At 37.2% G+C, this 13537-nt stretch overlaps 1 protein-coding gene across 4 annotated transcripts in view; it reads left to right on the top strand.

Moving 5' to 3' along the window:
• THEM4 (thioesterase superfamily member 4) overlaps positions 1 to 12942 on the top strand; it is a 36913-nt gene extending 23971 nt beyond the window's left edge. The window contains exons 5-6 of one of the 4 annotated variants that reach the window (XR_009700494.1): positions 8694 to 8908; positions 9010 to 9066. Coding sequence is in view for 3 of the 4 variants with exons in the window: in XM_061186004.1 (XP_061041987.1) it covers positions 9010 to 9134; positions 12494 to 12534 (166 nt within the window). In the remaining variant the exon portion in view is untranslated. Of the gene's footprint in view, positions 1 to 8693; positions 8909 to 9009; positions 9135 to 10328; positions 10384 to 12493 lie in introns of those variants that run through there. The other 3 variants (XM_061186005.1, XM_061186004.1, XM_061186006.1) reach the window with 3 other exon arrangements.
• Positions 12943 to 13537: the final 595 nt, after the last annotated feature.

Raw genomic sequence — 13537 nt, forward strand, 5'->3', positions numbered from 1 at the left:
TCATCTTTAAAAAGAGGATAATAATACCTACTTCATAAGGTCATTGTGAGCAATAAATGAATTAACCCATGCAAAGCATCTAGGACAGTATCTGGCCCCATAACAAGTACTCAATAAGTGTTAGCTGCTTGTTATTTTTATCATTAACATTGTTGTTATTATCATTACTTTTACTTCTAACGACAATGTTCTAAGGTACATCTGTGCCAAGACATAGAATAGCTAGTCTACAAAGATCCCTGATTCCTTTTAATGAAGAATAGTGCTAAAGACCAGAAAAATATTAGATTGTTCCACATGTATTCTCATGGTGGGCAGGATGACCTTGCTGCTAGGCCATTACAGTGTCAGAGCTGGAAAGTTATTAATGTTTAATAAGGTCATGAGTTCACTCTGATACTTTAGATTTAACATCTTTCATGCCTTATATTTTTAAAATATTTTTTAAATTTCTAGCTTTAGTTAAAAAAAAGGCATAACATAAAATTTACTGTCCTAACCTTTTTTAAATGTACAGTTCAGTAGTATTAAGTATATTTACACTGTTGTGAAACAGATCTCCAGAACTTTTTCATCTTGCAAAACTGTAACTCTGTACCCATTAAACAATAACTTCCCATATCCCCCTTCCCTCAGCCCCTGACAACCATAATTCTACTTTCTGTTTCTGTGAATCTGACTACTGTTGTTACATCATATAAGTGGAATCATACAGTATTTGTCTTTTTATGACTGGCTTATTTCACTTAGCATAATGTCTTCAAGATTCATCCATGTTGTAGCATATAACAGGATATCCTTCCTTTGTAAGGCTGAATAATATTCCATTGTATGTATATACCACATCTTGTTTATTCTTTCATCCGTTGATGGATATTTGGGTTGCTGCCACCTCTTGGCTATTGTGAATAATGCTATAATGAACATGGGTGTGCAAATATCTCTATGAGGTCTTGCTTTCAGTTCTTTTGGATGTATACCCAGAAGTGGGATTGCTAGATTACATGGTAATTCTGTTTTTAATTTTTTGAGGAACCACTATACTGTCTTCCATAGCTGCTGCACCACTTTACAGTCCCACCAGCAATGCATAAGGGTTCCAATTTCTCCACATCTTCACCAACACTTGTTATTTGGGTTTGTTTTGTTTTTTAATAGTAGCCATCCTAATGGATGTGAGGTGATAGCTCACTGTGCTTTGATTTGCATTTTTTGAATGATTAGTGACATTGAGCATCTTTTCATATGCTTGTTGGCCATTTGTATATCATCTTTGGAGAAATGTCTATTCAAGTCATTCACTTGAAGGAGCATTTTTTAAATCAGGTTTTTGTGAGTTTTTTGTTGTTGGATTGTAGGAGTTCTTCATATATTCTGGATATTAACCCCTTATCAGATATATGATTTGCAACCCATTTTTTAGGTTGCTTTTTTACTCTGTTGATTGTGTCCTTTGATGCACAGAAGTTTTTAAGTTTGATGTAGTCCCATTTGTCTATTTTTTTATTTTGTTGTCTATACCTTTGGTGTCATATCCAAGAAATCATTGCCAAACCCAATGTCATGAAGCTTTTCCCCAATGGAGGTCTTCAGTCCATTTCACATTATTTTTTGTATATGGTTTAAGGTAAGGGTCCAACATCATTCTTCTACATGTGGATATCCAGTTTTCCCAGCACCACTTTTGAAGAGACTGCCCTTTCCCCATTGAGTGGTCTTGGTCACTTGTAGAAAATCATTTGACCATATATGGGAGGGTTTATTTCTAGGCTGTATGTTCTATTCCATTAATCTATATGTCTGTCTTTATGCCAGTACCAGACTGTCTTGATTATTGTAGTTTTGTAATATGTTTTGAAATCAAGATGTGTGGGACTTCCAACTTTTTTCTTCTTTTTCAAGATTGCTTTGGCTATTCAGGGTCCCTTGAGATTCATGTGAACTTTAGGATGGATTTTTCTATTTCTACAAAAAATGCCATTGGGATTTTGATAGGGATTGCACTTAATCTGTAGATCGCTTTGGGTAGTATTGACATCTTAAAAATATTGAGTCTTCTAATCAATGAACATGGGATGTCTTTCCATTTATTTGTGTCTTTAATTTCTTTTAGCAGTGTTTTGTAGTTTTCAGTGTACAAGTCTTTTGCCTCCTTGGTTAAGTTTATTCCTAAGTATTTTATTCTTATTGATGCTATTTTTAATGAAACTGTTTTCTCAATTTCTTTTTTAGATTATTCATGGTTACTGTATAAAAATGCAACTGATTTTTGTGTGCTGATTTTATATCCTGCAACATTGCTGAATTTATTCATTAGTTCTAACAGTTTTTTTGTGGAATCTTTGGGGTTTTCTACAGATAAGACCATTTCATCTGTGAACAGAGATAATTTACTTCTTCCTTTCTGATTTGTATGCCTTTTATTTCTTTTTCTTGCCTAACTACTCTGGCTAGGACTTCCAGTACTTTGTTGAATAGAAATGGCAAGAGTAGGAGTCCTTGTCTTGTTCCTGATGTTAGAAGAAAAGTTTCAGTCTCTCAACCATTGTGTATGATGTCAGCTGTAGGCTTTTCATATATGGCCTTTATGATGTTGAGGTAGTTTTCTCATATTCCTAGTTGTGCCTTAGATTTTTAACCCCTCACCCAGACTGTTACTGTAGCTCTTTCTCTTATATAACCCTATGTCTCATCAACCACCTCTCTGTATCAGTTGAGTGAAGCAAATTAAAGTTAGAATAAATTTGTCAAAATCTACCCAAAAGCAAAATGTGATTTTGATAGCAGTTATGTTGACTTTAAAGATTTTTTTTAAATAAATTTATCTGTTTATTTTTGGTTGCATTGGGTCTTTGTTGCTGTGCACAGGCTTTCTCTAGTTGCAGCGAGTGGGGGCTACTGTTCTTTGCAGTGTGCGGGCTTCTCATTGCAGTGGCTTCTCTTGTTGCGGAGCACAGGCTCTAGGCACGCGGGCTTCAGTAGTTGTGGTACGCAGGCTCAGTAGTTGTGGCTCGCGGGCTCTAGAGCGCAGGCTCAGTAGTTGTGGCACACAGGCTTAGTTGCCCCATGGCATGTGAGATCTTCCCACCACTAGGGCTCGAACCCATGTCCCCTGCATTGGCAGGTGGATTCTTAACCACTGTGCCACCAGGGAAGTCCCAACTTTAAAGATTAATTTGGGAGAAATTGTCATCCTTGCATGTACTCAATATTTTATATTATTTATGACTAAATATTAGATTCTAGAAATGCCTTTCTTAACATGATAAATAATATATTTTAAATTATGTTTTAATATTTTTCCTTATTTCACAATTTTTAAAATATTTTTCTATGTTCAAATAAAGGTGAAGAATGCAGTACAAGCTCCCTTCTCAACAAAAAAGGGGGTTCATTTGAAAACAAGCTCAGCAGAGTATTTTGATTACAATTTAGCTCAACTTGTGTTTGTGTACTGAGCACATGCTACTTGCCAGGTCCTATCCCTAGTCCTTGTCTCATCCAAAAAACTATTCACATAAATCAGTTACTTAGCTATTCATTTGTTACCCACAATTGGAAAACTTACTGAAAACAAGTTTTACCTGAAGTCACATAGATAGAGAGAATATAGCCGGGATTAGAACTCATGTCTTCTGACTCTAAGTCTGGTTCTCTTCACTACAATGCACAACCTCCATTCTCTTCTATTAATTGATGATTAAAGACCAGAATAAAACATTAGATTATTAGATTGTATAAGTAGTCTACAACTTTATCAGACCCTATATTTTTGTATAGGGTTGTTATAGTCATAATAATAATAGTAATAATAATAAAAACATGTTTAATCTAATCAATCTTTGGCCCTCCAGGATGCTAGAGACAACCACTGGGATTAAAATTTAATTGAAGATAATTTACAGTGTCAATCATCAGGTGTCTTAATTTACCTTCCTTCTTCTAAGAAGCAAAACTGCTTCTTAATCATCCCAAATACTTTCCAGCCCCCTGATCCAAATGTCACACTTGATTTATTTCCTTGTGCTTAGCACATTAAGATAAGTAGACAAAGAAGCTAATGATCAGTGGTGGCTAGCCAGCTGAAAGGATCAATATTTCAACATTTCTATAACCCATTCATGGCATATTGGTTGGGAAGGTCTGGATTAGACTTCTTCATGCAACAGGGCAGACAAGAAATTCTGAAGGACATTCCTTGTTCAGAACAACTAGATCCTGTGCCAAATGTGTAAGGAAATAAACCACCATAAGTGAGAACCAGCAGAAACGATAAATAATGGACTTGGACCCTCAGGGGCTTAAGATATCACAATAATTAGATACACAGTATAAAAGAACTATGTATGAGATGTTTAAAGAAATAAAAGATGAAATCACAAAAAGAGAAAGCAACAAGAAACTATAAAAATTAACAGATTTGCCACAGAACCTAAAACTTTTAGAAATGAAAATGTAATTGTTTAAAAACAGAAGCACCTCAGTAGATAGGTTAAAGGGCTATTTAAACACAGCTGAAAGTGGACAGAAATATAGAGCTGAAGAAATTAACCTGAATTCAGCACAGAGAGAAAAAGAGGTGAAAAACAAGAGAGGTTAAGCTAAGAGGACAAATGAAAAGTCCTAATGTGCTATAGTTGGAATCCTAGAGGAAGACAGTAGAATGAATGGAAGAGATCTAGTAGTTGAAGAGATTATGGGTAAGCATATTCTAGAACTAAAGAAAGTCATGAGCCATAGATACAGAAAGTACAACATATAACAAGCAAGATAAATAAAAATAAATCTGTATCTTGAGATATTATAGAGAAATTACAGATACTAAAGGCAAAGAGATCTTAAAAGTAGTCAGAGATAAAAGACAGGGTACCCATAACAGAGTAGTCTTGTCTCTTAGAAGCAGTATACTTCTTATCAGCAACAGTGGAAGTGAGAAGATAATAAAATATCTTCAGGGTGCTAAAAGAAACATGTAACTTAGAATCATGCTCTCAGCAAAACTAAAGTTCAAAAATAAGCAAAATAAACACATTTTTATTTAAACAAAAATGGGAAAAGTTTACAAACAGCAGAACAATACCTAGGGAACTTCTAAGGGATATACCAGAAAGAAGGAAAGTAATGCCACTAGGCAGGAGGATGAAAGAAAGAATAATAAGCAACTACATCAGTAAATATGTTGATAACATAAATCTCAACAAAGTCTATATGTAAATAGTAATAATAGCTATATTCTGGGGATTTTAAAAAGGACAGCTAAAATACTGGACAAAAATAGTATGTAGTTTGGGGAGGAGGTGAACATAATTAATCTTTGTATTTTTCAGTGGGGAGGGTGATTACAATAATAAAAAATGAGTGAATATAATTAAAGCCTAACCAGTAGAAGAGTAAAAACCAAATAATTAACTAAATAAATAGAAAATTTTAATTTTTAGAAATGCAGGAAAGAGGGGAAAAAAGCATCATTAGAGTCAAATAGAACACCAGAAAAAGATGGTAGAAATAGCTCTTAATAAATCACTAATTACACTAACTGTAAATGGACCAAACCATCAGTTCAAAGAAAGGGACTATAAAATTGAGTTTTAAAATACGAAAAGCTATAAACTGTTTATATGAGACATATCTAAAACATGACACAGAAAATGGAAGAAAAAATATGCCAGGCAAAAGCTAGTCAAAAGAAAGTGGAATATCAGGAAAAAATAATAAATTATCAAAAAAGTAATATTGGGGAGAGAGAAGACTACTTCATAGTAATGAGATTCAATTCAGCAGCACATAGTAACAATTCTAATTCAGTATGTACATAATAAAATAACTTCAAGGTATATAAACAAAATTAGTAGATTCATAGGAAGAAATTAATCCAGTTTCATAATGGGAGATTCCAGCACACTCAATTATTGATCAAACAGACCAAAAAAAAAAAATTAGAAAAAAAAATTTAAACAAGATAACAAGTATGATTTATTGGACATATGTAGACCCCTATATTGAGTAATTAGAGAAAAGTACATTTTCTTCTCAAGCATTCATGGAACATTTACAAAAACTGGTCATAGATTGGTCCATAGATCAACTCTCAATATATTGTAAAGAATCAAAATTTTACAGGCCAAGTTCTCTCCACATTAAACTAGGAGTAAAAAATAAGGACTTAAAGAAAAAAAATTGTAGGGCTTCCCTGGTGGCGCAGTGGTTGAGAATCTGCCTGCCAATGCTAGGGACACAGGTTCGAGCCCACATGCCACGGAGAAACTGGGCCCGTGAGCCACAGCTACTGAGCCTGCGCGTCTGAAGCCTGTGCTCCGCAACAAGAGAGGCCACGATAGTGAGAGGCCCGCGCACTGCGATGAAGAGTGGCCCCCGCTTGCCACAACTAGAGAAAGCCCTTGCACAGAAACGAAGACCCAACACAGCCATAAATAAATAAATAAATAAATTTAAAAAGAGCTCTAGTTGTTATTTAAAAAAAAAAAAATTGTAGTAAATTAGTTGGGGTAGCACTAGGTACTATTACAAACCCTACATTTTACCTACTTAAATCAATAGACTTTTTTTGTTTACATATAGTCTTGTGTGTGAAAGTTAGTAGAGGACTCACCCCTGAAATGATTCAAAGACCTGGGCTCCTTCCTGGGTGTGGCTTCTCTATCCTCTTAGGGCTTCAATGTCTTTTTTATTCAATTATTCAGGCTTTCTAATCCTTTTTTGTCAATTTCGATAATTTTTTTTTTGCATACTTTTCCATTTCATCTAAGTTTTGAAATTTATTGACATGAAGTTATTCACAGTGTTCTCAATTTTTCTTACCTCAGTTAAGTATGTAGTTATGTCCTTTTTGGTCCCAATAGTATTTACTTATGCTCACTCTCATTTTTCTTGATCTATTTTGCCAGAGATTATTAGCCTTTTCAAAGAGCCACCATTTAGCTTTTTAAGCCTCTCTGTTATATATGTATGTTTTCTCTTTTATTCTTAAAATTTGTTTATCTCTGTTATCTTTTTTTTTTTGCCTTTAACACAAGTCTAAGTAAGTTGTCTAACAAAACTGGATAAGTGAAATGATCTGAAGCCTGCTTTCTATGCCAATGAGACTTACCGGTGCCTAAATATTAGTTGCATTTAGAAAATTATACTCTATAAACAGTTATTATATTATTTTGTATTTCTCCTTTCTCTTTCTCTTATTAATCAAGGAATTTTTCATTGTAAGGGATAGATCTCTTTTTTTTTAATGTATCGGTGGTGGTGGTAATGTTTTTAATATTTATTTTATTTATTTATTTATTTATTTTATTTTTGGCTGCATCGGGTCTTAGATGCGGCACGTGGGATCTTTGTTGCGGCATGCAGGATCTTTCGTTGTAGCACGCGGGCTCTCTAGTTGAAGCGTGTGGGTTCAGTAGTTGTGGTGCATGGACTTAGTTGCCCCGCGGCATGTGGGATCTTAGTTCCCCAACCAGGGACCAAACCTGTATCGCCTGCGTTGGAAGGCAGATTCTTAGCCACTGGACCACCAGGGAAGTCCCAGGGATAGATCTCTTAATTCACAATAGCTTAAGGAAAAAACATATTGGCTTACATGGTTGAGAAGACAGTTATGGCTGGGTGCAGGTATTCAATAATGCCATTAGGAATCTGTGCCTGTGTCTCAGCCACACTTTTCCTTTAGGTCTTCTTCATCCTCGGGTAGCCTTTCCCAATGTAGTGCCACAGCTACCAGGCAGGCTTGTATCTTGCAAGCCTAGCAACTCCAGCAGAAAAAGAACCCAGCCCCAAGGGCTCCAGCACAAGCTCCAGGATTGACAGTTTCAACCCATGCCCACCTGCACAACCAGTCACTGGGCGGGGGGGTTGGGGGGAGGGCAGGGGGCATACGGGGTGAGAGTCAGCTGTCAACTCTAGTTAACCTACATGGGCTGAAAATTGAGGTGATTCCCCAAAGAAGGGGGAATGTAGGTGTGTGAATGAGAGAGTGTGGTGAGGAGTAGGACAGATGGATAAATGAAAGACGCAATGTTAGTAGGAAAGGGAGATGCTGAGCAGGCAAGAACACCTAATGTCCCCTGGGTCTTAGTAAATCCTGGATTGGCAAAGCTCAGTTGTTCCTCGAGAAATTCAGGAAAATCTACTGGGAGCAAAAACTGGACAGAGGGGTAATCAGAGTGTTCATTTCCTTTCCACATGGAGTAGTTCCTTCACCCACATGATGGTACTATAGGAACATAAAACACATCTCCCTACTCTACATTATGTTTCTACCAACTAAAATTATACCTTTAAAGAGATACCTTTTTCATTATAGTACTATATCTCTAAGATTCCCAGAGGTGACTGTAACCACTAGATATATATAGCTATATAAATTTAAATAGAAATTAATAGAAATTAAATAAATGTAAAGATTCAGTTTGTCATTCACAATAACTACATTTTGAGTGCTCAGTAGGCATCTGTGGCTACCATATTGGACAGCTCAGCTGTGGAACATTTCTGTCATCACAGAAAGTTCTGTTGGACAGCACTGACTTAGCACATTAAGCTGTTACCAGGAGTTTGTTATTCGGTGTCTTTCTAGTGACAGCTACTCTAAAGGGGATTGGGTGAGAAATTTCAATTATGACAGAGAAAATGAGAGAAGCTGACTGGGACCATCCCATGGTCCTGTTTTCATTTCTTTAAAGGACTTCAGCTCCCTTCAGATGGGACAGCCTCTGCCATCGCAGAGCTGGAATCATCTGGTGATTTCTTTGAACCTAACCCACAACAGCAGTCTCTGGACCGGGTGCCCAGGAGCCGCCTGAGAGCAATGGTGCTTGGGAGGAAGGGGGTGTGAGCAACTGGTGGTGTCAACCCCTTTTAGGAGCATTTTATCTAAAACAGCACCCACTGATACCAGGTATCATAAATTTCCACCCCTGTCATGCACTTGATCATCTCTCAATGCTACATAAATCTGATAAAAGCTGGATTTTTTTCTTTTTTTTTTTTTTTCTGCAGACCTATCCCTCTTTGTTCTGTTGTTGTGATAAATAGCCAACTTGATAAAATTGAGGGGAGGAAATTGTTTCTTTCTTGTAATGTTCGAAGTGTTGATGAGAAGATCCTGTACTCAGAGGCAACAAGTAAGAAGCTGCCACTTTCTATTTTAGGTTTGGTTTAATTTATTTTGGGTTTTTTTGTTTTGGGGGGTTTTGGTTTTGTTTTGGTTTGGTTTTATAACCCATACATGCCAAGAAATTCTTAATTCCCTGCATGCAAAGAACAAGTTAAAGGTATTCTTACTCATTGCTGGTAGAGAGCTGGTATATCTCTCAAAATTATAGTCATGTACCTTTTGACCCATTTTCAGGATTTTATCCCATACGTATACTAACATGTGTGCAACATTACAACGTGTAAGGTTGCTCTAGGGTTCCAGGAATTGTGCTACTCATGCAATGTTATTCGGACTAGCAGAAGATTGGCAAAACATAGATATCTATCCACGGGAGACTAGGTAAAGAGACTACAGTTCATCCATAAACTATATTGTGTGTGCCATAAAAAATATTGTGGAATATCGTGGTGCCATAAATAAGAATAAGGAAACTCTTTTTGTATGATATGGAGCTATATATCATTACTATATATTGAATGAAAAATACAAGCTACAGGACAGTGAATGTGTTTATCATCAGTGTAGAAAAAATAGAGAGGTTCTTCCCATTCTCTTGCCTTTTTCTTCTCCCTTCCATTTCACCCCTTCCTTCCTTCCTAAATATTTCTAAAACTATTAGGTAGAGTTGGGCATGGTAGGCTGGGGGATAAGGGGGAAGCCACAGGGAGGGGTGGCTACAACAGCCCATCGCTGTCTGGGAGCCTGAGTGGAGTGGAGGGTGTCTGCACAGGGGAGCGGCCCAGCACAGGATGTCAGAGCCCAACTATGGGAAGGAAGGAGTCCACATGGGGAGCAGCGTGGGTGTCAGAGCCCACAGGGAGAGGGTGGCGTCTGCACAGGCTGGCAGCCGTGACGGGAGCCAGGTTTCTCACATCAGAGGAGTTCCAGATATGGAAAAAGAGTTAACAAGAATGAGCCCTGTTGTGTTGGATTGGAGTTGGAGATACTGGACATGGATATTTTCTCAGTCTTTTGCTCTTGCAAATACTGTTGTAATGAGTAACTTTGAATATCGTCAGCTGTCACAGGGCCTTTGCAAGTGAGGGGTCCTGGAAGCCTCACCTTCAGTAAATTCAGACTTAGACAAGTTAATTTAGATATCCAATGCTTTTTGTTTTGTTTTATTTATTTATTTATTTATTTAATCTGGCTGCTCCAGGTCTTAGTTGCAGCATGCAGGATCTAGTTCCCTGACCAGGGATCGAACCCGGCCCCCTGCTTTGGGAGCATGGAGTCTTAACCACTGGACCACCAGGGAAGTCCCTTTTTGTTGTTTTTATTTTTTATTTTAATGGACCTCAGATGCACATGTTTGGGTTACTCAGAATCTTGATTTAGGATTCACAGCCATTATTGGTACGTGAATGGTCATCTTTTACTTACTCATTCACTAATGTATTTATTTTTCTAATTTAATAATAAACAACCTGAAACCTACAATCAAACAAGAACCAGAATCTTAATAATATTATATCCCTACCTAATTACTTTTCCCCACCTCATCCTCCTGTTTTTCCTTCAGAGGTAACTGATCTAGAATTTTGTGATTTTCATTCCTTTATACCTTATTGGTTTTTTTTTAAGTTTGATTAAGAATATATTTGTGCCTAAGTAATATATTGTTTAGTTGTTTGTTTTTGAACTTTGTAGAAAAGAGATTGTGCTATATGTGCTTTTCTGGGACTTGATATTTTTTTTTCTACCCAGCTTCATGTTACTGAAGTTCACCCATGTTGTTGGCTATGAAGTTTGCTCATTTACTGCAGTATAATATTCCATTGTGTGACTATACCACAATGGATTTATCTCTTCCTCTAATGGTGGGCCTCTGACTATTATGAATGGCGCTATTATGAACATTCTTATTCACGTCTCCTGCTGGTGTATATGGGCAAGAGCTTGGCATATACTTAGGAGTGGAATTTCTGGGTTGGAGGGTATAAGAGTGTTCAGCCTTACAGGGAAATGCCAGATTGTTTTCTAAAGCTGTACCGAATTACATTCCCACCAGCAATATATGACATTCTGTTGATCCCTATCTTTTCTAGCAATTGGTAAAGTCAAATTTCTTGATTTTTGCCAATCAGATGGTTATAAAATGGTATTTCAGTGTGATCTAAAGTTGCATTTCCCTGATTACCTATGGAGCTGAGCATCTCTTCATATATTTATTGACCATATTTGTTTCCTATTCTGTGAAATTCCTGATTTCTCAGCCTGTTTTATTGGTTTTTTTCCTCTTTTTTTTTTTTTACTGACTTATAGGAATTCTTTATTTTTTATAAAACGAATCTTTTTGTTGGCTATATAAGTTGCGCATATCTCCTTCTAGTATATAAGTTGTCTTTTATTTGCTTTAAGTTATCTTTTATATTAACAGAAGTTTTTAATGTAAATGTAGTCACATTTATTAAATTTTTTCCTTTATGGTTAATGCTTCTTGTGTCTTGTTTAAGAAATCCATTTTTCTCTTAAGTGTCAGCTGTTTGCAGGAATGATAGATAAAAGAAGCAGAAGGAAGATCATGAATAATTTGAATCCACAGTCAATTTAAAAATCCTATTCCAGGCTGTGGTTTATACTTTCTGTCTCACTAAACCTTTCAGTGTCATAAAGGTAACAGACGGCTCAGTTGTAATTTTACTTCCTTTCACTTCCTTGACTATCTCTAATGGAAGTGGTAATGAACCATGAAATGACCAAGTGGCAGAGGACCTGGTTACCCAGGAGAGCTAATACAGTATTGTGAGAATCAAAAGTTGATTCTTTTTTTTTTTTTTAATAAATTTTCTTAAGGTTCTTTTCTTTTTTTTAATTCTATTGTTTTTATTTTATTTGTTTTTGGCTGTGCCAGGTCTTGGTTGGGGCACACAGGATCTTCACTGCAGCACGCGGGACCCTCCCCTGTGGTGCGCAGGCTCCTCAGTGTGGAGCAGGGCTTCTCTCTAGTTGTGTCACACAGGCTCCAGAGCACGTGGGCTGTGTAGTTGCTGTACGTGGACTCTCTAGTTGTGGCCTGCATGCTCAATAGTTGAGGCACGTGGGCTTAGTTGCCCTGCGGCATGTGGGATCTTAGTTCCCCAACCAGGGATCAAACCCGCATCCCCTGCATTGGAAGGCGGATTCTTAACCACTGGACCACCAGGGAAGTCCCCAAAAGTTGATTCTTAATTTGGCTGAAAAATGAGAGTGGGCAGATATCCTGAAGGTACCAATACGAATCAAAGTGCTTTTGTGTGTGTATATATGTATTTCTACTTAGAGAAGTCCCATCAGATTGAAGTCAGTTGACTTATAATCATCTTCTGTTATTTTGTTGTTTAGGCTTATTTATAAAGCTGGATCCTGAAAAAAGTTTGACATAAAAGAGCTTCTGGTGAATTCCACACCAATCTGCGTAAGGCTGTCCCTCCTCCAGAAGAAGCAGTTGTCTTCAGTCCTGTTCTACTCATCCACTGTTGAATCCCCCATCGGGTGAAGCCTGCTAACACGGACCTTCCTAAACAAGTCTTTTGAATACAATTCCAGTAGCTCCATTTCCACCTTCCAAACTTTTTTACACAGAGACACTCCCTGTGAGAGTATCAGCAGTTCTTTCTGTCTCCTTAGGATAAGTGTCTGGTTCTCCTAAAATTTGAATGGGCTCCTTAAGTTTGCATAGGTGTGATGTCTGATCCATTGCATTCTGGAGAAAAAAATCATGTTGAAACTTTTACCACAAACTTGGAAATGCCAGAAAACCAAAGGAAGGAATAAATATGTGGGTGCACAAATATGTGTGTATGTGTATGTGTTGTGTGTGTGTGCATTATAAATTACAGAACCAGCTTTGTTGTATCTAAACAAATCTTTTTGGCTACAGTAGGAAACACAACTAGTTCCTATAGGATTGGATACCTCACATCTGTTGTCTTGGATTCTAGGGATTAAACTACTGTGCCATTTTAACATAGGCTGTGTTATTGTATCTTACCAATAGCACAGTATTGGTAATATCATCACTGGAAGGAGCCTGTATTCATTTCCTAAGTGTTTTAATCCATTTGGACTTCTGTAACAAAATACCACAGACCAGGTAGCTTATAAAAAACAGAAATTTATTGTTCACAGTTAAAATGGAAAGTCCAGGATCAAGATGCCAACATGGTCACCTTCTGGTGAGGGCCCACTTACTGGTTCATATCTGGTACCTTCTCACCGTGTCCTTATTTGGTGCAAGGAGCTCGAGATCTCTCTGGATCCTTTTTTATAAGGACACTAATCCCATTCATGAGGGCTCCACCTTAAGCACTTACCCAAAGCCCCACCTACTAATACCATCACACTGGGCATTAGGATTTCAACATATGAATTGGGCTGGGTTGGGGG

Source organism: Eubalaena glacialis, chromosome 3 (genome assembly GCF_028564815.1).
Source record: "Eubalaena glacialis isolate mEubGla1 chromosome 3, mEubGla1.1.hap2.+ XY, whole genome shotgun sequence".
Taxonomy (NCBI): domain Eukaryota; kingdom Metazoa; phylum Chordata; class Mammalia; order Artiodactyla; family Balaenidae; genus Eubalaena; species Eubalaena glacialis.